Raw genomic sequence first — 27,062 nt, 5'->3', positions numbered from 1 at the left:
TGGACTACCAATAGGAAGGTTATGGATTGAATCCAAAGGTCCATTAAAGGCGGGGTCTCCGCTGTTTGAGAAATGCTACAGAAAACGGCGATGGGCCGCCAAACAAAACAAAAGTGTAGCCAATGAGCAGAAAGGGGCGTGTCTTGTCAATATGGGTGGAGAGAGTGTTCAGTGCGCATGTGTGACATTAGCAGAAAGCGGTTTTATCATTGACATGGAGAATAAAAACAAAGAAAGAAAGCGAAAAAAGGCTTCCGATAAGGCAAGAAGTAGGACGTGTTAATATAGGATCAGCTTTCCAGCGCTGGAGAGAACTGGAGTTTCCCGAGTCAATAACTCCTGAGTTAAACGCTGTTACTACAAATAACACCTCTTTTCTATCGTAGTAATGTAGAGATGAAGCTACAACCGTGTTTTGTGTAGTAACAGCGTTTAGCTCAGGAGTTATTGACTCGGGAAACTCCAATCTGTGAATATGTGGCCAACTTTACTTAAGACGCCGATGCTCTTTTTTCCTTCTCGATAGGTGAGTAACGTTGGTTTTGCTTTGTTTCACAGGACTAATATATGCCGTCCTTTGCATGGTTATGCTTGTGTGTCATTTTTGATTGTTTGTTTATCTGCAATCGTATTGACACATTTCTTTCCATTAGTTGCCTGGGTTACGTATGTATGTGTGGGGCAGAGCCATCAATACAGGGGTGGGACCCATTTGGGTTAGGGGCGTGTTTGTTTTGGTGATTTCAAATGTCAATATTGGCTTTCAAACAACAGCAACCCTACCTTTAATGCTGCCACTGCTGGGCCCCAGAGCAAGGCCCTTAACCCTCAATTGCTCAGGTGTATAAAGATGAAAGTCGCTCTGGAGAAGGGCATCTGCCAAACGCCGTAAATGTAAAATGTAAACCATAAAAGTCATGTAGTGGTGAGCCACTAGGCATTACAGAAGGCGGATTTACATGACTAATGAGCAAAGCCGAAGCCACGCTGCCGAAGAAAAGCTCACGGATGATAAAGAAGAAGAAACCTTGAAAGACACCGTACTCAGAAGGGAAAGCCGTTGTCCGGATAGTGCGAATATAAATCATTGCTCCTGTGGAACCACGTACTATAAAAGGATAATGAATAGGAAATATGTTGAAAGGATGTTTGATGAAAGCGTCTTGTACGTTCCATCAACTAAAAGTGTGCAGACAATTTTTATTACGACATGCAATCAATATAAAAAAACAAACAAAAAAACAAAAAACAAAAACACAAGAGCAGCATAAAGAGGTGACTAAGAAATGAAAGGTAAAAATACCTGAGGCTGGTTTGAGGCTTCTTTCTGCATGAAGTAGTGCTTCTTGAATTCATAGTAAGTGTTGTACTGGTGCCAAGACTGGAGGAAGTCAAACCTTTGGACACGTACCAGATGCCAAGTTATTCATTTTCATTAAATCGACACCACAGAGGTTATAACATTAACAGATAATATTAAATGTAAATAGAAATGGATTAAAAAAAAAAAAAAAACACTTTAAAGAATTTTAAGAACTTTTTTTAAGGTGTAGTCTGTTAATCGAGTGCATCAGGTTACATGACATGTATCAACAGATCATGGTAAGAAAAAATAAATAAATAAATAAATAAATAAATAAATAAATAAAAAAAAATAAGAGTGTTTACCGTGGGTCATTTTTAGCACGCACGCTGCTCTCGAACTTCACGCCGTTTCTGGCTACGTATTCAGCCAGCTTATCGATGACAGGCTGGATGTCTGGTGGCGGAGGGATGATCGCTGCGGCTGAAGAAGTCGTCTGGCTAACGCTCGTCTGTGTAGTGGAAGAGCTGCACGAAAGAGACGGAGAGAGAAAGGAAGGTTTGGATAGCTTGTAATATTAAATGAACAAAAAAAAAAATGGTAAATTAAAATGCGCGTCATCCTTTAGCAGCTTGAAAACTTTTTTTTTTAGGAATTCTAGCACAAAACAATTCCAGATGATCAGAGGAAGAGTATTATTTGAGTGTAATTGTCATGGCAACCCAAGTACGTGATGGACAAGATAAGGAAGTACTGTTGCTCCGAAGACGGTGTACAGACATGCATCTGATGGGGGGAAAAAAAAATAAAAAATACCTCGCACTCTTGGTCATGCTTTTCAACAAGGACAGGAAGTGTGTGTCCACTACGTACTCAATCTTCATGGTTGAATCGCTTACCAAAAGACGGATTCTCTCCATTGGTACAGCGAGTTACCTGCGCTGTCAAATTTGAAAACATTTAAGTCTGTCAAATGATGGAGAAGCATGCTGTGCCAATCAGGAAACGCAAACGTCTTGTGTGTCCAAGATGCAAGACTGTCAGTTCTATCTGTCAATCATCTCAACAACTACAGCATCCATCCAAAACTTCCAATTTCCAAAACCCACATTTCTCTAGGGACTACAATTTTGCTCCGTTTGCTAATATGGTTGTGGCTGGGGAAAAAAAAAAACATTGTTGGATAAGCTCAAATCCCAATGATGCTACAGTGTCCGTGGCCAAGAAGCCAAAGAAGAAAAACTGTCCATGTTCTCTGAGAGGGAGTGATTGCATACCTTCTCTCCATTGGTTAAAGCAGCCAGTCATGGATATCTGCGAGCTTAGGTGGGGAAAGAGGGCAGAAAGCCCTGTAGCCTATCATGATCAACAGTTTGAAAATATGTACCCCCCCTACCTCAGCACTATCCTTGAGCTTTATGTTCCCTCCAGCACCCTGCGATCAGTTATTGCACAGTGCTTTAAAGTACCTTCTCAACAAGGCATGAGGTCCCTTTTCAGAACCTTCAGACTGACGGATTCTCAGAACTTCCAAACCCGACCCGGACAGCAGAAACTGTCACCATCTTTAAAACACGGCTACTTTAAAACTATCCCCACTCCAAAGATATATATAAACCTGCACTAGCTCTGACAAATGACATCACCTGATTCACGACTTTGCTTGTATTACCTCATTTTACGTTGCATTGAATAAAAGCATCTGCTAAGTGAATAAATGAGATATGACGACTTGGCTTGACTCGGAGGAAGCACGTGTAATCCTTAACCCTTCCCTGGTAGCAGCTGTCATACGATATAGGTTACATGTGGGTGGGAACTAGCAGCTGACCAAACACAGTATATATATATTTATATTTTTGATATTTTCCAGAGATTTTTTTTTATTTTACCAGAAGTCTGTCGTATGTACGTGTCAGATACACATACCTTGAATTGTAGAAAGCAGAAGGTGCAGCATGAGCCACGGGAGCGGGCGCAGGGGGTAGAGCGGGAGCAGCTGTTGGAGCTGATGGGACTGTAACGGCAGAGTCAGGAGGAGGAGGTGTGGTGCCTGGGGGTGGAGGAGCTGGGGATGCTGAGTGAGTGGGCATCATGCCAGCAGGCATGGAGCTGTAATAGGCACTGGCATCGATGCCAGGTGGTGGTGGTGCCAGGCAGTATGTCCCATCGGGCAGCACGCAATACCCATAATACAGCGCTGCCATGTTTGCTGTGAATGAACACCAACAAGGGAATAAATTAGGTGCAGGACACCAATAGGAAAATGACTACAAAAGAATACAAATTTGGTTCTTTAGATTTTGCCAGCGCTTCCTGTTGGAAACATGGCAGTCCTGTTGGGTTAGTAGCAGTGCTGAATTCGTGAAGCGTAGTTAATGTGTTGATTCATTTTCTAAATGAATTATTATCTGCCTGATAATATTTTGACTGCAATAAAAGACAGTGGCAGACGGCCATAGCGGCAGATCTACATAAAATAAGCCTTATTTAAAATAAATAAATAAATAAATAATTTATATCATGTATCTATTTATATATTTATGCAAAATAAATAAATAAATAAATACATAATATTAATTAAGACAAACATACAATCGGTTATACAGTATAAAGCTATGTTACAGAAATCGTCTCCAGTGTCAGTGTTTTTTTCTTTAATTAACTTAAAAAATCTAAGAAAAAGCAGCTGCTGAAGATATGCCTCTTTATAACTGCTATAACGTAAGCAATAAATGGAACCAGGTTTAAAAGTAACTATAAAATAGATAAAAAAGTCAACAACAGAAAAAAAATATACCAAAATATCCAGATAGAATGTTCTAAAAATGATGAATAATAATATGGATCTCAAATAGAATTTTCTTTCTAATGGATTTCATCAGCCATTGAGAACAGAAATCCATTTTGTATTTTACAAAGAATAAATCAGTCCCTCAAAGATTTTAAGCATTTTTTTGAGTTCTTTGTGCTTGATTTTCTTTTTCGGAAAACAACTTGAACTGTCAAAATTGTAATAGTAAATTGTTCTACCAGTGAAAACACATTTAATTACTTACTACAGTAACTGTGCTCAGGTTCGACGCATCTGAATTAAAGTGAGTCACGTGAAGATGGCAAACGACACGTCGTGGCCCAAATCTGAGGGTTGCTAGATTGTGTGTTAAGTTCTGTGATAACAAAATCCCAAAATCTTTGTGTGAAAAATAAATACAAAACAAAAAATTGGTCCACATGTCTGAGGGATGTTAAAAGAGCGAAACTGACACATCATCTCCCAAAACTGTCTAAATCATTTCATTTATTATTCTATAGCTGTTTACTGATCATTTGACCTGGAGAGAAAGGAGAGGAAGAATGGAAAGGAAAGAAAAAAAGGAAAAGAAAAGAAAAGAAAAGAAAAGAAAAGAAAAAGAAAGACGTGAAATTATTACTGAGTTTCTATAGTTGTTAATTGATCATTTGAATTGGGAGAGAAAGAAAGAGAGAAAAAGAAAGAAAGGAAGGAAGGAAGGAAGGAAGGAAGGAAGGAAGGAAGGAAAAGAAAAGAAAGAAGTGAAATTATTACTGAGTTTCTATAGCTGTTAATTGATCATTTGAATTGAGAGAGAAAGAAAGAGAGGAAGGAAGGAAGGAAGGAAGGAAGGAAAGAAGGAAGGAAGGAAGGAAGGAAGGAAAAGAAAAGAAATTATTACTGAGTTTCTATAGCTGTTAATTGATCATTTGAATTGGAAAGAAAGAAAGAAAGAACGAAAGGAAGGAAGGAAGGAAGGAAGGAAGGAAGGAAGGAAGGAAGGAAGGAAGGAAAAGAAAAGAAAAAAGAAGAGAAAGAGAGAAAGAAAAAGAAAGAAAGAAACGAAAGAACAAATGAAGAAAAAACAAAGAAAGAACAAATGAATGGCAGAAAGAAAGAAGGAAAAGGAAAGGATCAAGCAAATGAAGTTCACAATGAAGACCAAGCAGAGCTGCAGTAATAGCAAGCGTAGTGATAAATCCTGAATTGTGTCTGAGAATAGTTCAAATCAGGCCTCTAGAGTTTCCTCAATCATTCCTGTTTGATTTCAGTGTGATTGCAGCCTTATAACAAAGGCAGCAACCGTTTCAAAAAGGTAAGAAAAAAAAAAAAAAAAGGAATAGGTTCTAGACGTGCCCAGATGTACTGCATGATGTCTGATCTCTGTGTTTACTGCAACTCTCTTCCACCTGGCTGGAATTTAATTCTGTTCCAGTATCCAATGCTGTCATTTTGTCCATTGGGTATGATATGTGAGGCTGTGAGAATGTTGTTGCTGCTGGTTGGGAGTAAATTTTAACTATATTTAGTGTGCTGGACTCTCTGGAAGTGATACGCAAAGCATTGACAGCACATACAGTACCTCCACTCCATCACAGTTGGAAACATGCACCGTAAAGCCAGATGCCAAGACACGACAAAGCTCTAGTGTGTGAGTAAGAAGAAAAAAAAATAAATAAATTGTTCCATTATGATGTGTCAGTTCATTGCTGGCTGAAAAGAAAAAAAAAAGGCTTCGGGTTCAACAATAGATGCTTGTGTCATCAATCATCTGGCAACCCGGAGGAGACGGAAAGGAGCTGAACTAGTGGTGTGTGATGATCTGAATACAGACTGTTGATGCTCATATTTATACCATCATTTCTGGACTGTACTGATCCTCTTGTCTGTCTGGGAAAATTTCATTTTTGGCTCTTTACAATCTGCCTATTCGTGAGTGTCTTTACGGTATCTTTAGTACTTATGGTAGTTAGACATTATACTACAGTTTAGAGCCGTTATGGGAGCCGAAACAACTATATATATACACACACATCAAAGCAGACGGTACGTGAACACCCCACTGAGCTACCTAGCATTGTTGCTCGAATTTATACCAGAATTTTAGACTATAAGACTAGGAGTTTTTTTTTTTGTTTTGTTGTTTTTTTATTTACAGCAGATCATTATAGTACATGTGATTTTTTGGTAATATCCCTATTTATTAGTGTTTTTTATGGTAATCCTGCTTCTCTGATTAGTTATTGCAGTTTACCAATTTATTGTTTTTAAAGCGGCTATGAATCAAGAAACTACATACGTCAAAGAAGTCACTATTTATAAAACTAGAGCTCAGTATTGGACAAACTACAACTTTGTTGCCCAAGTCTATTTATGATATTTCTACCATATTTTCTGGATATAAAAATTTCTTATTTTTTTATTCAAGCAGGCATTATTTACACTGCGTAACCAACATTTGGATTGGACGATGCCCATTTATTAGGGTTAATACGGTAAGCATGTTACTTCAGTTATATATTGGGAGAAATGCAGCGTTGTTGTTTGAGCCAAATTTATAATATATATTTTCTGGACTACAAACGCTAAAGTTTTTATTGTTTATATCGTATATTAAATCGAGACGTTTATATCGTACAATTCGATAACCATCTCTGTTTTTGTAGTCTATCTGCGATTTCCTAAGCCAAACAGCAGATGTGTAAAGTTTACCCTATTCATGTCAGGTACACCGTTGCAAGCTTTCACAGTAAACACTGATGAGTAATGGCCTTCGATCTAAGGATGCGTTTAAATAACATTTTCGAGCCTAACGGGAGTATTAAAGGTATAATCGCTGCTAATATGAAAAGCCGAAAAAGAAGTCTTATCAACCGCAGATATTTTAGCGGAAGCGACAGCATGGTTTCTTTAGCTAATTAGCATTTTTGATTGTTTGTTTGTTTGTTTGATTTGCGTGTGAATTTATTCGAAAACCAGAAAAGCTGAAAAGTTTTCTGGTGTCTCTTGTATATAAAAAAGTGTGCTAAAAGATTCTCGATGCATCAAATGAGACGATCCAAGAGCTGTCTAACGTACTACGTGAAATGCAATTGGATGGGGTTTGGACATAAATGTAAAAAAAAAAATTATAAAAATAGAAAAATTAAAGCTTGAGGAAAAACGGTTAAACGTAGAATGCCGACAGAAACTCAAGGACAGCTCACACAGGCAGGATTGCAGATAAATCTAAAGCACTTACAACAGTAGAAGCCCATTTAATTGAGTGCAAAATCTACTCCTTGGTTCTGTACAAACACTGAGGCTCATCAGAGCCTGACGGAGCAGAAGCTTGACAAATATGACTCAGAGCTGAAGAGCGCAAACAAAAGGCCAGAGCTGTAAAACATATGCGGGTCAAAATTCAGACGACGTTATAATTGATAGAAAAATAAATAGCCTTATATACGTTACGGTTTCTTCCGTAGCAAAACGAAAGCACGAATCTAATTAAGGTAGGTCACGGTGGCGTCGTGAGCGGCTTTATTAACTGCGGTCACGAGAAATAAATTGTATTAATAAAGAAGCAAACGCGCTCGAAGCAGCCGAGCCCCGTCGATCTTGTTCTTGCTGGATGAAACTGCACTGTTATTGAGGTGAATCTCTGGTGCTGGCCAGTGCATGATGGGTAGTTAATCGTCACAAGGCTTCGAATTAGTATAAACAGACAGGGGGGAAAAAAAAACCCAGAAAAATAGTAGCAAAAGCATTCTGAATAAACTCAGTCAATGGTTCAACAGATTCAAATCTCAATCTCAACTACTCAAACTAACCAAGGAACAAAATGTGACCATTGATTTCCAGAAGCAGTAGACAAAAAAAGTAGAAAAGTGTCATGCTGTGCATAAAGAAACCTTCATCTATTATGAAGAGGAAATCTCACAAAATAGTAATTTCCTGCTAAAAGGTCAAATCTGGTTAACTGAAGAACTCCAGCACGGTGCCTCATTTTTTGGGGAAAAACCCAATTAATTTTCGATCCATTTTTAACCAGCACTAATGTGGTCTTTCATTTTTATTCAAAAAAAGATGAACCGCTCCAGGAAGCAAGTGTGGAAGCTCATGTGCGACACACTTCCTCGGTCTCTGCTGATCTACAAACACTTCGGTTTAGCTCAGGGCAAACTTAAATAAGTCATGGTAATGTGATGTAACAGGCAACAATCTGAGAACCGGACGAGGGAGGATGCGTGCTGTCAGGGAGCACGGTGATGCAAGAAGCATAATCCAGAAGCATAAGCTTAGAAATCAGAAATTATCACTGACTCTAATTATCATGAATATGCCTAAAAAAAAAAAAAAAAAAAGATAGCCAGACTTGACTAATATATTTTTTATGCCTGGTGCGAACAACACGGTATTTAAAATGTTCACCAGCAATTACTTATTGTCTTATTGTTTGCTCTATCGGGTTGGCGTTCAAGCCTCAGCACCACAAAGCTGCCACTGTAGGGCCCTTAAACCCACAGCATAACTGCCCTGTGCTCGGAATTAAACTTCCAAAGATGGGATATGCAAAGAAATTAATTCCACTGTGCTGTAATGTATTTGTGGCAACACCTTCTTCTAAAGTGTAACAAAACCATGTCCCCAGTCACACAATCAACTTTCACCTACCTTGCATCATCCTTCATCTCGTCTTTTATACGCTCTCTGAACTACTTATTAAAAATATAACGGCACAAAATCCGTTAAATTCAGCAACCCGTAATGCAAATGTAATCTTTTACCAAGGATTGGCCCAAGACCGTAATTACTATTTATCCTTCTTTGTAATAAATATTTATCTTAATGAGAGTGAACCAATTTAACCAGTCACCGCGATTATTTTCAACGTTCGTGAGAAAGAGCAATTATTCAGATTCTGCCACCACCAGAGGGGTTATAATCAAGCAGCACATAATTAGGAACCTGATAATTATACTCATTATTGGGCTCGCTTTACTTCTGACTCCCATAGCTTCTGTTGGACCCTCGAGTCAGGTGCAAAACCTGTCATTCTGTGGTTCAAGCGTTCTGGTCAGCGATGGAATATTCCTAAGAGGTAAAGATCACTGGGAAGATCACCACAAAGGTAACGATGTAGTCTGCCGGGCTCGGGCGCTCGATGATGTTCAGTAAGTTTTACTCTTTGAGGCCATGCTCAGACATCGGTGTTAATTAGTCAACAACTAACTCCAAATTACTGCAGTAACGTGATCTAAAGAAACTTCTTCTGGCTCAGGTTTTTAAATGGACAGTTGATCAGTACATCACAGTTCCTCCAGAAAGGAAGGCAAAATCAAGTAAACGCCGATATATTCGAAGAAGCTTGCAAATTTTTCAAAACAAATTTCAGCAGATTTGGGCCAAGTCAAATACAACTTGCAGAGAAAACGATTACATGTGTGTGTACATCTTTTTTTGGGATAAAAAAAAAAAAAGGCTGCAGCAAAATCAATTTTTGGTTGAAAAGAAAACTTCAAGAAATCCTAGAGGGAGTTCCATCAGCTTTTTCAGTTCAATTCAATTTTCTTTGTAGAGCACTTGACAATGGAAAGGTAAAAGACATCAGAAGAAACGTTTTGAGGTACCAGACTCCAAAGGGAAGTCGTCCTGTTCTGTGACACCGCAGGATTATAATTCTTTACAGAGTCTGAATTAGACCAACGTTTCACAAATTGGGGAGTTGGAACATCTAGGTGTGGGTGGTGATTCTCCAAATTTTCAGGATTAATAAGATTATTGGTGCAAATATATACCATTATTCTGCAAATTTAAATAAGCATGTTCCTTGGAAGCAGGAATTTTAATGACGGCACTGTACTTACGATCAGTGGTGTACTCTGTTGGTGGCACTTGTGCTGCAACCGCTTCCTCGGGCTTGGGGGTGATGGCCATGTTCCCATTCTTCTCCTGCTTTGCTTTGCGAACTAGTGCAGCCAAAGGATGGTCTGGGTCCATGACCTGTAGAGGCTAGAGTGCAAAAAGAATACACTTTCAAAACCCAGCTAACTGCCTCCACATCCACCACCACCACCACCACCATACTGTATATCACAAAGAAGGGTTGATTTCTTTTCTTCACTGAGCCCTGATGAACTAATGTGCAAATCTTGAAAGTCTCAGCTGTGTGATACATGCGATGTATATACTGATTGTGTTTTGATTGCTAAGTTGTAGTTGTTGATTTTTAATTTTGCTGCCAAAACTTTCTTGGGGGGGCGAGACCAAAAACTTTTGGCAAAATTAGAAGCACATGATTCTTCTTGTAATCTGGGGGGTGTTTAATTTTGTGTTAAATTTCTGTAAAAGTCTAAATGGACTAATATAGTACATGATAGTTTCTGTAGTAACACACACTGATATGATAACATTTTTGTGAAGAGTCTCAAGCAACTGTGCGTCATGTTTTTGTGTGCGTTTGGTCAACTGACATATGATCTGAACCTTACTCGGTATACTGCGACGTAGCGAATGTACAAAGATAAAACCGTACAATAATAATGATGATATAATGCCATAATATACAGCCTGCAAGTTCATTTCCTCGAGCAACACGAGTTCCTAACAAATGTATGTCCAGTTATCAGCAGTCTACAGCTTGATCATAAAGCCCTGCTGTCCTGGGAGCTGAAACACAACAGGAATACAGAACAGAACGATGCCTTCAAGACCTATAAACTTCTCAAGCAACAGAATATCAGCATATTTAACACATGCAAAGCTAGAAGGAGATTCGTTTTTTGCCTAAGAACGTTATGCAATTTTCTGTAGCAAGTGACGCGATTTGTTTCATGCCTACACTCACTCCAGTTTCCTACCCTAGGCCAAAGATATATGCTGTAGGAGGATTGGTTATCATCTCGGACGGAAGGATGGACGGACGGACGGATTGGGAGGGATTGGGATGGATGGATGGATGGATGGATTGGGATGGACAGATGGATTGGGATGGATGGATGGATGGATGGATGGGATTGGATTGGGATGGATGGATGGATGAGATTGGGATGGATTGGATTGGGATGATTGATGGACGGATGGATGGATGGATGTTATTGGATTAGATTGGGATGGATTGGATTGGGATGATTGATGGACGGATGGATGGATGGAAGGAATTTACCCATTTTTTTTAACCTTGAAAATACTATAGCTGAGCTAGGTGAAACTTGCCTTCACACAAAGACGACGCTCAACCAAGCAACAGCTACTTACTTAGATATGAGAAGTTTAAAAATGAAAGAAAAATCCACCTTGAACAATGGGATTAAAGCTTGAACCTGTAAAAATTGGTGTCAACTACCTAAAAATTGCACCATATAGCTACAAGGCATTCTGGGACTTTGCGGTCTCTACTACGTCCATGTTGGATTTCTGATTTAAAAATCGCAGAACTTTTATTTTTAGGAGCCAACATTCTGTAAGCTCATCCTGGGCTGTTATCCCTTATGTTTGAGATTAAGCATCATTATAAAAATACCAGCCATGTCTCTCTGTCACAACAGTGCAGCTTAACAAAAAAAAAAGTTTTCAAAATCAAAACATACAGAATAACTGTGTGACTTCAACAATGGATTGATGGACAATACAGATTTTTTTCCCCTTTATTCAGACAAAAGAAATGTCTAGTCTGGAAACGAGTGTAATCACAGTTAGGGGGAAATTATAGCAAGTATTTTCAAGGGTTGTCTTAATGTAAAATAAGCATTGCATTGAGCGCTGTGTTCTCAAAATTATATAATTGCCGTGTCTTCAAAAAAGAGAAAACTTCACAAGTGTGATCAAAAGTTGTTTAAATTATGACAGGAACCCTTAGAAGACTTCGTCTTGTTTATCTCTCATATAGATCTTTCGTTTCTACTGTCTTTTTAAATGCCTCCTTGAGACACAGACCACAAAACACACGGGAAATATTAAATCAGGTAATTGAGTTGCTGTCATATAGAACTAATAGAAGAAAAAAAAAATAAACAGTCAAAGCACTTTGATGGCAGATGCCTTCATAGCAGGCCCAATTATGTCAGGAAATGTGAATCTTAACATGTATTCGCAATTGATTCTACAGCGGGTGGCTTATGAATGCTGAAACAGGGGCTCGAACATGAATGCGCTCACTGAATGGGTGCATTAATTCCTATCTTTTGAAAGCATCTATACAGCCCATTATCATGTCTTGTATAATTTCTAAAACACTGTGTAAACAGTGGTTAAAGCAAAAAAAGGTAAAATTATTCATTTGGTTATGAACTATTCAAAGCCTCCAAGTATTCAACTAAAATTTGGGAACGTTTCATAACATTTGTAAAAATCCTTTGCTTAGTAATGTGTAAATGAACAACTAACATCATTGAACTGGTTACTTCTTTACAAGCCCAAAAAAAGATAGATGGGAACAAATCTAACAGACATTTTATATATTTATATATAAAATTAGCTTTACATGATATTGATCAGCTATTAGCTGTAATTGTCCCCGCCTCTCCCTCTTACAACACCATGGCAACCACCTGGACAGCTAAAGCTACTGCCTAACTAACAACGGGGGGAGAAGCCCTTACCACCACCGAAGACACCATAACATAAAACATACCCCAGGGCACAAGTGTTACCAGTAGGTGTCCCTTTATTCTTACTCAAAACACCAAAACTACCCCCACCCCAAAAAAAAAAAAAAAAAAAAAAAAAAAAAAAAAAAACACCCACAAGTGGTGCATGACCCAGCTGGAGTTGTACCTTCATTATCTCCTCTAGACGGGAGTTCTTCTTGGTTGCAAATAAGCTGGGATGGAGATAATTGCCATCGCAGTCATCGTCGTCATCGTCGTCGTCGTCGTCGGAATTTCCTGATTTGGAATCTGCATGTTTTTGAAATATGCAATTTTGCAAATATACTGAATTTAGTGACTATTATGTTTTTAGTATTAGTGCAGTGGGATTTTGCTGGAACTTGCCCCGAGTCTGGTCCTGTTTGCTTTCGGAGGTGGGTGTGTATCGTCCCTCCTTCATGGCTCGTAGGACGTGTTTGTAGTAGGGGTTGAGGTAATGGTCGAAGCGCAGGAAGTCGAACTGCGAGTTCCCGGCTTGCTTCGCCTTCAGCACGATCTCAAACTGGGCCCCTTGCTTGCACACAAAGTTAGCAGTACGTTCGATGATGGCGTGGGTCTTAATGGTCGCAGGCTGAAAGAAAACATCGGGTCAGAAACGAGAGTGAGGGGAAACTGAATCAATTTGCATCATTTAGCAAAGAATGCATAGATTTAATTATTAAATCAGAACTTGTGTGTGTGTGTGTGTGTGTGTGTGTGTTTAATGGTTTATGAGTCAAAATAAGTCTTTCAAAACCGATCTATAATGCAAAGAAAAATGATTTATTCAAATCTCCGATTGCAAGATATTTTTCTTTTAGAAATTCTAAATCTTTCATGTAAAAAAAAAAAAAACAATACAAGAAGCGCTTGACCATGTGGACTGAAACAAACAGACAACAAACAAACTAAAAAAAAAAAAGGAAGGTGTTTTCATCAACCCACAGTTGAAAAAAAAAAAAGAAAAAAGGTTATTTTATTGTTTTTCAGTCCTGGCAGCCCAAAAGAGACAAATTCAGCTCCCTAGCAAATAACCTTGAATTCCAATGGTGAAGAGCAACCTGTTTCGTCATGCAACAAAAGAACCATTCTTCCTGGTGTTTGTTGTGGAGAGGCTGACACGAAAAATAAAGAGGGTGAAGAGAGGACAGCGGATTAATAATTCAGCAGAGCTGTTCAAAGGACTGGCGGACTGGCTTAAAACTAATTGGGAGTTTTCGAGCTAGAGCGACTGAAGGTTTTGTTGTGGTACTCATCAAGGTTGCATTAGTAGGCCGCGTGAGAAAAATACACGGGGTCTGGTTGTTAGGCCCTGGAGTTTTTGATGGGATCAATGACTGAAAATGTGAGAGAGTGATTAGGACATCTGTGCTTTAAGTCCCCGTGGCTTGAGAGCTCTGATTAAAAAGGAAATGTGTCCGCCTACGAAAAATCTGGCTGATTTCACATTCGAGATATACCACACCCCATGTGTATCTAAATAAACTCGATGGTGACCTTATGGAAAATTTATGAAGTGAAGAGTTTAATGAGAAACTTTCATGATGGATTTGTCACTGCTGCCTGCACAGACACGGGTCTGGTTTAATAAGGATGACATCTGAGAGCTTTTAGAATTATGCTGTACTAATTTGAGCCTACATGTGTCTGGGAGTCCAAGGTAGCAACATGGGCATTGTCCTGGATGGGATCACAAATAAAACACTAGCCAATCGTGCAAGTCTGTGAGCTGAGCTATGCAGAAAAGGGCAGGTACAGAGTGCTCTGCTCTGACTGCGTTCCAGTGCCGTCAGGTTCGAGTTACGTGCCCCAAAAGAAGCAATTCATAACCTTCAACCTCCCGTTTTGGATGCTGGCTGGTGGTTGATGAGTGCAACCTGGTAGAGGCTAAAGGCGGAATGACAGTCATATTTTTGCTCAATTCCAAAAAGCTTCCAAGAAACACAGATTTGTGATTTCAGGGGCACTAGAAGAAATGCATTACTGTCTCAAATCACATACATACATACATCCTCAGAACTCGTGTTGTTCCCAAGGACCCCGCTGAGCTGAAAGCAACCTGTCGACTGCATCCTGTCCACATAAATGGAACGTTCCACTCTCGTTCCATTCTCTCCAAGCTAAGCCTCGTCAAACAAGGCCACTCCAAAGGTCATCAAAATTGACCTTCAGACACTAAACTTCTCTTCATGATGAATTTGCACCGTGCAGCTTGAGCTGAGCTTCCGTGAGAAACGGCTTACGAGGTCTACAGACACCCGAGTACAATTTTCCAGTCGCTCACGTCACCTTGACTTTAAAAGATTTTACATTTAAAAAATGGAAATGGACTGGCAAAATATCAAGGCTTTAACTGGAATGGTATAGTTTTGAAATTTTGCCAAGGAATTTACATTTTGACATTTTTTTCAGACTGCATGAGAGCTTAAACGTGATATTTTAAGTGCTTGTGATATCGAGCTGTGCAGTAGAGCTTCAGGGTCTGTCTGTAATTTCTGAGCTCTTTAAATTCAACAGCTGGACAATTACCCACATAACATTCAACTGAGTGCAAAAGTTTGCATCCCACTTAGCAGGTAGATGTAAAAATGTAGAAAGGTAACCTATACTTTAAAGTTTCCCCATAAACAGATTACATGCTTGCGGGAAAATTTCATCATAGCACATTTTTATTTTAGTTTTATCTTCGTTTGCTCAAAAGTTTGAATCCACGCTGACACGCTCCGGTTCATTTATTTGAACACGCTTTCTCAGAGTGCCTTAAAACACTCATTAGATGTTTGCTGGAAATCTTATTTATGCATGAAAAGTTCAAACGCACTTAAACTCTTGAACAGTTTTGCTTTGGGAGCAGAAGGATCAGAAAAGAAAAAAAAACAGCTTTTATGAGTCCCCAAAATAAAAAATATTGACCATTTGGCAAGCTGTGGAACGATATTCAAAGATATGATCATGTTTAGAGTAACATGATGCGAATGCCAAAGAGAATTGAATACGAATGACAAAGAGATTCCTAAAAGTGAACAGCAAAAGATGTTTTTTGAGAGGCAAATGGAAAAAAAATCCATTTAAATGACATTAAACTGATTAATATTATATTAAAATCTGTAATAATGAAGCATCTGGTCTAATTCACAGCATGTCCCTGTGTGTTTAAACTTATTAATCTTATTCATTAAAAAACTGACATTAAACAAAAACATTAAACTGAAATCTGTAATCATTAAAACTGTTAAAACTGAAGCTGTAATAAACAGATTTTTTTTTGTATGATGATATACTTTTAAAAATGTTTTTTTCTCACTTAAGTCAGGAGCCTTTAAAGTCCAGTCCCAGACGCAAATGTCAACACCCGGTGACGGATGTTAACGTTATGATGGCTGACCTTCCGACCAGCACGATGCAACTTCTGCAGCAGACTGAGTTAGCAGTTAGCTATAATGCAAGATCTCTTATCTCTGAACATAACTGCGAGTTCAAAAAGTGCAAAACTGGATGTCCACTGTTGGTGATCGTCACAAACAAAGAACCAGAACCCGGTACGCGTGGAAAAACTTGGAAGTGGATTTAAGGCCATCCCAATATTAAAAAAGATCATTTAATTTCTGATTATTAATGAATTTCTCCGGTTTTGTTTGGTAAAAACCTCATATATTTTTCATGAGATCTAAACTGGCCTCCTCTGAAAGAAGAAGCAAAAAAATATATATATTTTTTTAAAGTTTGGACACCCGTGACTTTATATATAGCAGCTAAAAGAATGACATGTTACTGTGGGGTTCTCCCAGTATGTAGTGGTACAAAATGTGCTTCAAGGAAAGACAACTGGTGATGCAGGAACATGGTCATGGGCTCCTGTGGCACAAGTGAAAATTAGCCCTTCTGGTGCAATTCTACAGAAAAGCTGAACAAGTTCATGCTGGCTTTTACAGAAAGGTGTCAGAACACAAGGTGCAGCACAGCTTGTTGTGGACAAGGAGCGAGAACTTCATTTCGGCGAGCACTGAGTAAAAACCCATTCACTTCACCTTTATGTAATATTAACCAGCAGATCGGCTCAGATCGGCTGCCCTATCTAATTTCAAATAATAATAATAATAATAATAATTGTGTCCATATTTCTGTATCTGTATTTCTGTATTAACTTCTGAAAAATTTTATTATTATATTATATAATATAAATATTTAGTAACATATTATATAAATATGATATAGATTATATAGTAATACACTTTATAAATATGATTTCCTTTTTTTCTTTTTCTGACATTTTATTATATTTTCTGATCTACTTTGATATGTACATAATACATTTATTTCTTCTTATAGACAATATTTCCTTAACCTGTGCCTTAATTTTGTTTTGTTTTCTCTACTATTGGCTTTTTTTTTCAATCAAGGACAGTCGTAAAAATCTTTTCGCTGCGTCTCGTACTGATTTGATTTAGAAAATAAAGCTTTTTTTTTTTTTAAACAATATACATTATAGGATTAGAATTAAAGCATCGAAAATAATGACCAAAGCATACCAGGCATACAGCCCACTGTATAACTGCTGCTTCTCTCTATATGATGATGTTAAGAGTTACTATTCAGGCCCTGCGGCTCCTTAAATTCTTGTGACTCGTTGTTAAATCTTACCAGCTCTACGTCGGAGGGTATGATCAATCCGGGAGGGGCTACGAACGGCTCTTCGCCGCCTTCTTCCTGAGGATCGGGCTCTGAAGGGATGAGAAGATATGAAGTTGTGAGAGGGAGAAAATAAGAGAAAGAGAATAGAAAGTGCAAGATGCCTGAAGCACTAGAGCCACTTGAAGTTTCACTTTTAATTACTGTCTATAAGTTCTATCAGATGTGCTTCTTCTTTTCAGCTTGATGGGACTGACCGTGACGCCGTACGAACAATTAGTCTACCATAGGGACGTTTTTTCCATGCTGAGAGAAGAGGTTTTTTTTTTTTTTTTTTTTTTTTAACCAAAACAGTGTCCTGTTTTATTAATCTGATTTAAGAATCTGAATGCCAAAAATTTTACTGCGAGTAATGTAAGGTAAAAAAAATCCTTATCTTGCTTTCGGCTCACATCAGAGGCACTGCGAGTCGATACTGATTGCTGAACGTTAGCTGCTTCCTAAATCACATTTTTATGCATTATGCACTTTAGGTACCTGGATCATGCGAAGTGTGGAATACTGGACACTTCGTGCTCAACACACACTTTACTGTACATTTACATTTCCAGCATTTGTCAGACGTCCTTATCCAGAGCGACTTACAATATCTCATGTTATGCAACTGAGCAATTGAGGGTTAAGGGCCTTACTCAGGGGCCCAACAGTGGCAGCTTGGTGGACCTGAGATCAAACTTACTGAACTTTCAGTTAGTAAAAGAAAATATTCATTTAAGATGACTCGACCCTTCTAAAAGACAGTAGAGTACACGGTGCACAATGTAAGCGCACATATTGAAAAATAAGAGTCAAGCTTCGAGACGATTCCAAACGCTGAAAATGATCCACAAACGTGGCAAATGAGTTTCATTTTGGATTTTTCTCAGTATTATTCATTTAAGTCTTCATTTAATCGAGGTAGCAATTCGGCTTACTGGTCTTTTGGTTACTTTAAGCCTAGTTAAGAGTTCAGTAGTCTCTCAGAAGCAGTATTTTAATCTATGGCTGAAATTTTAATGCTGGAAAATATTACTTCTACCTACAAGCTACTACACAGAACTTTAACTCTTTAACTACAATCCAATATTACTGACATTCTGACATTATCAGACGATGTAACCGATAGACCAATAAGCTGAAGTGCTGCATTTCAGGCTCTGATTTGTTCAGTTTCGTCCAGTAAAATGCCTGAAGGAAACCCGATATCCACAGTCTATCTCCATATAAAATACAAATTTTAAAGATCAATTGCAGCTCAAGCGTTGTTGTGTAACATCTTGCTAACACATTGAATTAGAGCGAAAACAAAGTAAGGCTACGTTGGGAATGCTAGAAATATGTGGGGAAAAATATAGAAAAAGAAATAACTAAACATTTAACGAAATGAGAGAAGGCCCAACTGCCTAGCCATCTGCTGAGGAACATTCATTTTACTGGCGAGGAACTGACTTGATCCGGCCAACATGTTCTTCTACATCAATAATTTAAGACGACAGAAAAGGAAGTGCTCGCTGCCATTTCTGCCAAATAATTGAGGGAAAACCTCTATTTTGGATGGGAGAATAATGCCGGGTCCGTTGCGCTGCCGGTGTGAAGTCGATGTGGATGAACAGACCTGACCCTCAAACCTTTGCCAAGGCTTTCTTTTGGAAAATTAAAAGCCTGGCCATACTGGTTTATGAAGCAAAAAAATAGATGCTTTGATTTCAAGAATACAACAAGTGCTATGTCAAACAAAGCTTGTGTCGCTGGAAGATGTTGGATGTAGAGTAAATAAAATGAATAAATTACACACAATTGAGGACTACCAAATTTGAATAAATGTTAAAGGTGGGGTGTATGATGTTTGAAAGCCAATGTTGACATATAAAATCACCAAAACAAACACTCCCCTAACCCAAATGGGTCCCACCCCTGTATTGATAGCTCCGCCCACACATACATACTTAACCCAGGCAAATAATGGAAAGAAATGTGTCTTTATCATAGCTGAAGGGAAGAACATAGCTGAAGGTGTTATTTGTGTGGGGGGCACGGTGGTTTAGTGGTTAGCACGTTCGCCTCACACCTCCGGGGTCAGGGTTCGATTCCCGCCTCCACCTTGTGTGTGGAGTTTGCATGTTCTCCCCGTGCCTCGGGGGTTTCCTCCGGGTACTCCGGTTTCCTCCCCCAGTCCAAAGACATGCATGGTAGGTTGATTGGCATCTCTGGAAAATTGTCCCTAGTGAGTGAATGAGAGTGTGTGTGTGTGCCCTGCGATGGGTTGGCACTCCGTCCAGGGTGTATCCTGCCTTGATGCCCGATGACGCCTGAGATAGGCACAGGCTCCCCGTGACCCGAGGTAGTTCGGATAAGCGGTAGAAGATGAATGAATGAATGAATGAATGTTATTTGTGTAGTAACAGCGTTTAGCTCAGGAGTTATTGACTCACGAAACTCCAATCTGTGAATATGTGACCAACTTCCTGCTCCTTCAGTTCTCTCCAGCGCTGGAAAGCTGATCCTATATTAACACGTCCTACTTCTTGCCTTATCATAAACCTTTCTTCGCTTTCTTTCTTTGTTTTTATCCTCCATGTCAATGTTAAAACCGCTTTCTGCTAATGTCACACATGCGCACTGAACACTCTCTCCGCCCATATTGACAAGACACGCCCCTTTCTGCTCATTGGCTACACGTTAGTTTTGATTTTTGTTTAGTTTGTCGTCCCAACGCAGTTTCCTGAAGCATTTTTCAAACATTGGAGACCCCACCTTTAAAGCCTTGTTTCTTGATCATGCTGATACTAATGGAATGTAAGGAAGGATACGAAGAAAAAAAAAAAAAAAACGGGCATCGCTATTTATTCAACAAGCAGCCCATTAGTGTGCTGGTCTTGAGCAGTCTTTGCTGTTTAACTTGTGCCATTGAAATCCTCTGTGGATTTTTTATTTTTTTTTTAAAACCTTGGAAAATGACACCTCATTTGACTTCAGAGCGTTTGAATAATTCATCATCAAGGTCTGTGTATATGCATGGGCATATTTGCATGTTTTCAAGGGCTGGTTACTGTTTATCTACTGAGAAATGACCTAAAGATTAGTTTGAAGAGTTTGTGCGAGGGCTTGGATGACTGTTAAATGTTGTGTGCTATTTGTGTATGTGTGCTTTAGGTGTTCTGGAAAGCAAAATAATAATACAAAGAAAAAATAAAAGTATTCTTTAAAGTTATAGTTAAACAGCCATCCTGTGCTGATTTGTACTTCATCCAGTTAAACGTTCTCTTTGCTGCTGAGACGTCAACGTTGGGTCCTTGATCAAGGCCCTTAACCTCACCTGCTCCAGAGGCGCCGTACTGCGCTCTGACCCCAGGCTCATAATAACCTGGGATAGGCGACAACTTAAAAGCATTTCACTGCTTGTCGTACTCTGTATGTGACAAGTTGTGTTTTTTTTTTGCCAAATTTGAATCTGATCTGCATCATAATAATCTCTACTCTTCTCAGAAGCTGTTCTTCTAGATTTCGGAGCATGGCTGTGGGGATTAGTGTTCATTCCACCACGAGAGGATTACAGAGGTAAAGAGGCACTGACCTGGAACACAGTTGCCATACCCTTTCATCCCAGTGGCCTCGGTGGGGTTGAGGTCAGGGGTCTCTACAAGCCACTCATGTTCTTCTGCACCAAACTTTGTCCTTTTACACCAAACTCTTGTCACATATAAATGCTTTCTTCGCATATCCCAACTTTGGAGGTTGGGGTCAGAGCGCAGGGTCAGCCATGATACAGCACCCCTTGAGCAAAGAGGGTTAAGGGCCTTGCTCAAGGGCCCAACAGTGCCAGCTTTGCGGTACTGGGGCTTGATCCCTGATCCTCCAACGAACAACCCAGAGCCTTATTTTGTAGTATAAATAGTGTAAGAAGTGTTAGGAATAGTGTTAGTAGTCATAAGAATGATTCGACTTTATTCGACTGAAAAAGTGTCGCAGCTTTGCTTATGTAGTGGAATAGGGGCGGGGCTACAAGGCGCTGCTGCTGGATGCAAAAACATTTTTCAAAAATGGCAGACGAAAGTCCAGTGGACTAGATTTACATTTACAGCATTTAGCAGACACTCTTATCCCGAGTGACTCACATTTTTATTTCAGTTTATACACCTCAGCAATTGAGCTTTAAGGACCTTGCTCAGGGGCCCTGCAGTGGCAACTTGGTGGACCTGGGATTCAAACCAAGGATGTATGTGTTTTAGTGTGTGTGTGTGTGTGTGTGTGTTTCCCCACCGTTGTCTTTGTCCTCTTCCTCGGTGGGCTGCGAGGGGTCATAATAATCAGCACTGTAGCGGAAAGCCACTGCGTTGTAGGAACCTTCATCAGCCAAAGCCTCACTTAGCCTTTTATACTCCTCTTCTGCACAACATAGGAGAGCATTGGAGAAAAAGAAAAAAAAAACACCTGCGTTACATAAAACATAAACCAAACTCCGACGTCAGTGTTGGAAATTCCAACAAATCATCTACATAACTAAACGATGAGGTCGTTCTGTCAAATAGAGCTTAAGTTAAGTGTGTAGTGAGATGAGAATACTGCAATTACGCACTTCAGTATTCACAACTCATGTTTATTCCAGACTCAAGCTGTGCGTGTGCAGTGCAAGTGGCTCAGTTATCGCTACTGAGGTTTTAAAGTAAGTGTCCTTCTTGTGCAAATAACGACTCGTGCAACGCAGCAGGGACAGGTTCTGGACTATACAGTGTCCTAATGATATACTACGCAAATTCACTTGGCTTAATTAAAGTACTAACTAATAATAATAAAAATAAAAATAAAAGTTGCCTTGTCCTTTAATAAACTATTGTAAATTATTTAAACTATTGTAAATTATATACTCTTTGATCCATGATGTCAAAATTATCTTCATAACCTTGTTGTTTCATTCTGGTCAGTTTTGTTTACATTATTAAGGTACAGTAAGGTATGGTAAGGTATGGTAAGGTACAGTAAGGTATGGTAAGGTATGGTAAGGTACAGTAAGGTATGGTAAGGTACAGTAAGGTATGGTAAGGTATGGTGAGGTACAGTAAGGTATGGTGAGGTATGGTGAGGTACAGTAAGGTATGGTGAGGTACAGTAAGGTATGGTGAGGTAAAGTACAATATGGTAAGGTAAGGTACAATAAGCTAAGGTATGATATGGTATGGTAAGGTACAGTAAGGTATGGTAAGGTATGGTGAGGTACAGTAAGGTATGGAAAGGTATGGTGAGGTACAGTAAGGTATGGTGAGGTACAGTAAGGTATGGAAAGGTATGATGAGGTACAGTAAGGTATGGTAAGTTACAATAAGGTAAGGTAAGGTACAATAAGATAAGGTAAGGTAGAGTATGGTATGGTAAGGTAAGGTACTGTACGATAAGGCACTTTATTGTCAATGTATAAAACAATGAATTAATTTAAGTTGGAAGTAAAAATAAATAAATAAATAAATAAATAAATAAATAAATAAATAAATAAAAGAGGATTAAGAATAAAGAGAGTACAACATGAAAAGAAATCTACATGACTTGGTTATCTGAATGTATTATTGAGATGTTCTACATTGCAGATAGGATAAAAATATATTCCACATGTAAAAGTAACAAGGTGCACTGCATGTGTGTGTCACAGCAAAGATTTTGTGTAGGCTAAATTGTCTTAGAGAGTAGTAGCTAGTCCTTAGTCCTTAAAAGTTGTAGTCTTTGATCTGCAGGGTGGGAGGGGGTGATGGCTGCACTTTAGTCTGTTTGTGTGCTACTTGATAGCTCTGAATCTTTTCCCAGATAGAAAGGGAACAAACATTAATCATAGGAACAGAATTGTGCAACAACTTGTGCTGGTATATAATGAGCAGTTGATTATAATAATGAAAAAAAATTTTTTTTTTTTAATGGTACATTTGCATTTATCTGCCAAACCGTTTTTATTCATAATCGTGCACAGAAAAGCTTTTAGACCCGATCCAGCCTGTGATATGTGAATGCATCCAAAAAGGGTGAAAGCCATGCAGACTCTGTACCTTGCCTGGCCTCCTCTTCCAGTAGGTCAGTGTGCAAGGCCAGGTATCTCTCCTCATCACACAGAGCTTCGATCCTCGCTTCTTCTTCAGAAAGCTGGTAGTTCTGATTCCACGAGTCTGCGTCGTACTCCGAAAGGTCATGTAAATGACCGCGGCCGTCGTATCTGCAAAACAAACTGCCTGATTAGACGGGAAATCGGCCAAAGAAGTGCACACACAGAAGAAATACTCACCGCGTCGTGAGAGCCTGAAGGTAAAAGACTTTTAAAACCAAAACTATTTCTCTTACAAGGCAACTGCACAGTCCCTGGGAGGCAAAAGAAATAAGCATCGCTACTGCAACATTTTGGGTGTACAGGTACAGACGGAAAAAAAGGCTTTTTTTTTCCTACTATAGACGTACAATCCAATTCTTGACTAAGCATTTAAAAGTTTCAAAAGCCCTGGAGACAAACACAAAAAAAAAAAAAAAAAAAAAAAGAGCAACTTTCTTCTTACCTTACACGGTTTCAAAAATGCTTGTACCCTTGTATGTCACTCAACTTTTTTTTTAACGATATCTGACGTCATCATTCTTACTTCTATTGTAAAATGGTACATCCACACAAGCCCGAGCACATAAATACCTATCCGCAAGAACCCATATGGACGATTTTTTCCTGCGCTTGCTCCTCTATTCCACTTCTCAGTTCCAGTTTCTTCGTCGAAAGAGAGAAGTGGGCGGCGAGGTGGCAATTGGGGGCCTGGCAGGACCCCTTAGCCTTAATTGCTGAGAAAATAAGGTCTGGGTTACGTGATAGAGAGACACACACATACACATTGGAAACAGGGAACAGATCCACGTGTATTAAGGTGGCTTCTTGCGAAGATTTTTAGAGAACATGTACAAGACTGTATACGGGTTAAAAGATAATGAAATGAAATTGACGAAAAAAGTCACTGCTGTGATCTTATTTATTATAAGGTAACATTTTATGAGCACCACCTTAATACACAGACTGATTTGACAAAGTTGCAGTTACAGCAGAGGAATTTGCTTTGGCTTGCACTTAAATCCACTTCAACATCTGATATTTGGAAACTATAATTCGACAGGAATTTAAAAAAATTGGACTTGTTCGTTCCCAAAAGTTTCGTACTTCGTTGCTAAATTGTGGCATTAACATGTCTCTTGCTACCTGTTAAGACACGGGTTCCCAAACTTTGTCCTGACGTACCTACCAGCGTCCTGCTTGTTTTAAGCGTTTTAGCAGCTACGCGTGACCGTAGGACGGCATTAATACAGACAACATCCCGTACAAAATGACACAGAGAGGCTATGAAACTCGACTTACCCTTTAAACTGCTATCTAGTTTTTGAAGCAAACCCTGTAACAGAGGGTTGAGGGTCAACATACACAACACTGACCTACATTCTAGCAGCTCGTTTTGAGACATATCTTCTCTAAGTAGGTGTTTCTGTCTGGATTCAGGAACATTACCAGCCCGACTAAGTCTAAAAATAAATAAATAAATAAATAAATAAATAAATAAAGCCAGACAACTAGAGCAAAGATACACTTTCTAGATCTGCAGACACATTCATTCATTCATTCATTCATTCATTCATTCATTCATCTTCTACCGCTTATCCGAACTACCTCGGGTCACGGGGAGCCTGTGCCTATCTCAGGCGTCATTGGGCATCAAGGCAGGAAAACACCCTGGATGGAGTGCCAACCCATCGCAGGGCACACACACACTCATTCACTCACGCAATCACACACTAGGGACAATTTTCCAGAGATGCCAATCAACCTACCATGCATGTCTTTGGACCGGGGAGGAAACCGGAGTACCCGGAGGAAACCGGGAGAGGCACGGGGAGAACATGCAAACTCCACACACACACAAGTTGGAGGCGGGAATCGAACCCTGACCATGGAGGTGTGAGGCGAACGTACTAACCACTAAGCCACCGTGCCCCCCTCTGCAGACAGATATTTCATTTAATTCTGATTGATTACTTCTTGTTGGATGTGTGGGGCAGTGTGATACCTGCCCCAACGTTCCTCAGTTACCGCTCGGTGTAAATACTCTATGGAGAACGAAACATGCAGGACAGATGAATACTCCAGGACGAGGAACTGGAATCATCTTATCGGTGTTACAACGATCATAAACCTTTACAACGATCATGACATTTCTTTCGGGTTAAAATGCATGAGTGAGATCAGTTTATCCAAAGCAAATTCCACATGCATTGAGATGCCCAGACTTCCCTCAAGTCAGATGTAATGACATCACAAAGTCCTGTTGAAATATAAACACACATCTGTAGACTCTAGGGATCTGTTGAGGGAGAGACTGTACATCTTTGTATCATAGTGTTAGCTAGAACACATCAACTAAACTCAAAGACTTTCTAACACGAATTCCGTCTCGTAGGACAGTATCTTCGGCTTTAAACAGTAACAACAACAACAACAACAACAGGCCATGTTATCTCGATCAGGTTGTTTATTTATATTCTGACGCATGTCACTTGAACCGGAGGCCCACAGCTGCAAAAAGCAAGATCCGAGAGTCTTCGGAAGACATTTAAAGTGGGGGGTTTAAAGTAAGATTTCCCTTTTAAGGTTTGTTTAACCGACCTATCGATCATGAGCTTGTTGTCTCCCATCCACGGGATCAGGTGTTTGCCCTGCTCGTGGTATGTGGCCCTCTCATCGTCCCGAAACAGCTTGCACGCGTAGCCGAACACCAGCAACTCGGCGTACTTGCTGCTAGCGCCGTCCTCCTTCGGCGGTTTGTCCATTTTACTCGGTCCTCTGCGATACATTTCCGACTGAGGTTCGAGCCTAAACACCTACCCGAACAACATAAATATAACCAGCTGGAAATTATTCCGTTTTAAAACGTACAACTATCAGGAATAGCCTGTTAGCTGCTAGCTGTTAGCGGCTATGTTCAAAACACTACAGTTGTCGCACTCCCGGCTTTGGGCATATCTAGGATTTTACCTCCTTCGCGTATTCGTTATTTTTCTTTTATACACCGCTTTGTTCTTTTGAAAATATTTTCACTGGTATAAAAAAATAGTCATTATTTCATTATTAAATTATAGTCATTATTTCAACCCCTGTTTACATGAGTTTGACGTATCCAAACGCACATCGTGTCGAAAGTGCTAACACTAATGTAAAAAGGTAGTTTTTTTTCTAAAACCATGCGGCTTTCTGGAGTAATTGGCAGAAGGCGCGAGACTTAATAATAATAATAATAATAATAATAATAATAATAATAATAATAATAATAATAATAATAATATAACACACTTTGAAATTAAGATCATTATTTTAAAGAGCAAATATTCCAAAAACTATTTTTTTCTAAAAACATGCCAGGTTTGCGTTTTTTATATTCAATATTAATTTTTATATATTTTTTATTAAAAAAAAAAAAACTTTAATTATTATAATAAAGATGTTATAAAGATTTCTGTTCACTTTACATGTTTTTTTATTACAAATTGATCAAATGAATGAACAGAAAAATATATTACTGTAATAATAATAATAATAATAATAATAATAATAATAATTTCCCTATTTTATCCTTTCTTTTAATTATTTGCATTAAAAGTTAAAAATAATAAAATAATCTCTTTCACATTGGCT

At 39.0% G+C, this 27,062-nt stretch overlaps 1 protein-coding gene across 1 annotated transcript in view; it reads right to left on the bottom strand.

The window, feature by feature from the left end:
* The window catches only part of sfswap (splicing factor SWAP), a 93,983-nt gene extending 67,605 nt beyond the window's left edge, over positions 1-26,378 (bottom strand). The window contains exons 1-10 of the mRNA XM_060890278.1: positions 26,037-26,378; positions 23,404-23,567; positions 21,635-21,760; positions 17,348-17,427; positions 13,073-13,298; positions 12,855-12,976; positions 9,947-10,091; positions 3,233-3,515; positions 1,669-1,830; positions 1,304-1,397 (exon numbers count right to left, since the gene is read on the bottom strand). Coding sequence (XP_060746261.1) covers positions 1,304-1,397; positions 1,669-1,830; positions 3,233-3,515; positions 9,947-10,091; positions 12,855-12,976; positions 13,073-13,298; positions 17,348-17,427; positions 21,635-21,760; positions 23,404-23,567; positions 26,037-26,224 — 1,590 coding nt within the window. The 5' untranslated portion in view covers positions 26,225-26,378. The remainder of the gene's footprint in view (positions 1-1,303; positions 1,398-1,668; positions 1,831-3,232; positions 3,516-9,946; positions 10,092-12,854; positions 12,977-13,072; positions 13,299-17,347; positions 17,428-21,634; positions 21,761-23,403; positions 23,568-26,036) is intronic.
* Between the last annotated feature and the right edge of the window lie 684 nt (positions 26,379-27,062).

Source organism: Tachysurus vachellii, chromosome 17 (assembly GCF_030014155.1).
Source record: "Tachysurus vachellii isolate PV-2020 chromosome 17, HZAU_Pvac_v1, whole genome shotgun sequence".
In the NCBI taxonomy this organism is placed as follows: domain Eukaryota; kingdom Metazoa; phylum Chordata; class Actinopteri; order Siluriformes; family Bagridae; genus Tachysurus; species Tachysurus vachellii.
The sequence above is the reverse complement of the archived record's forward strand: the minus strand, read 5'-3'. Positions and strand labels throughout refer to the sequence as shown.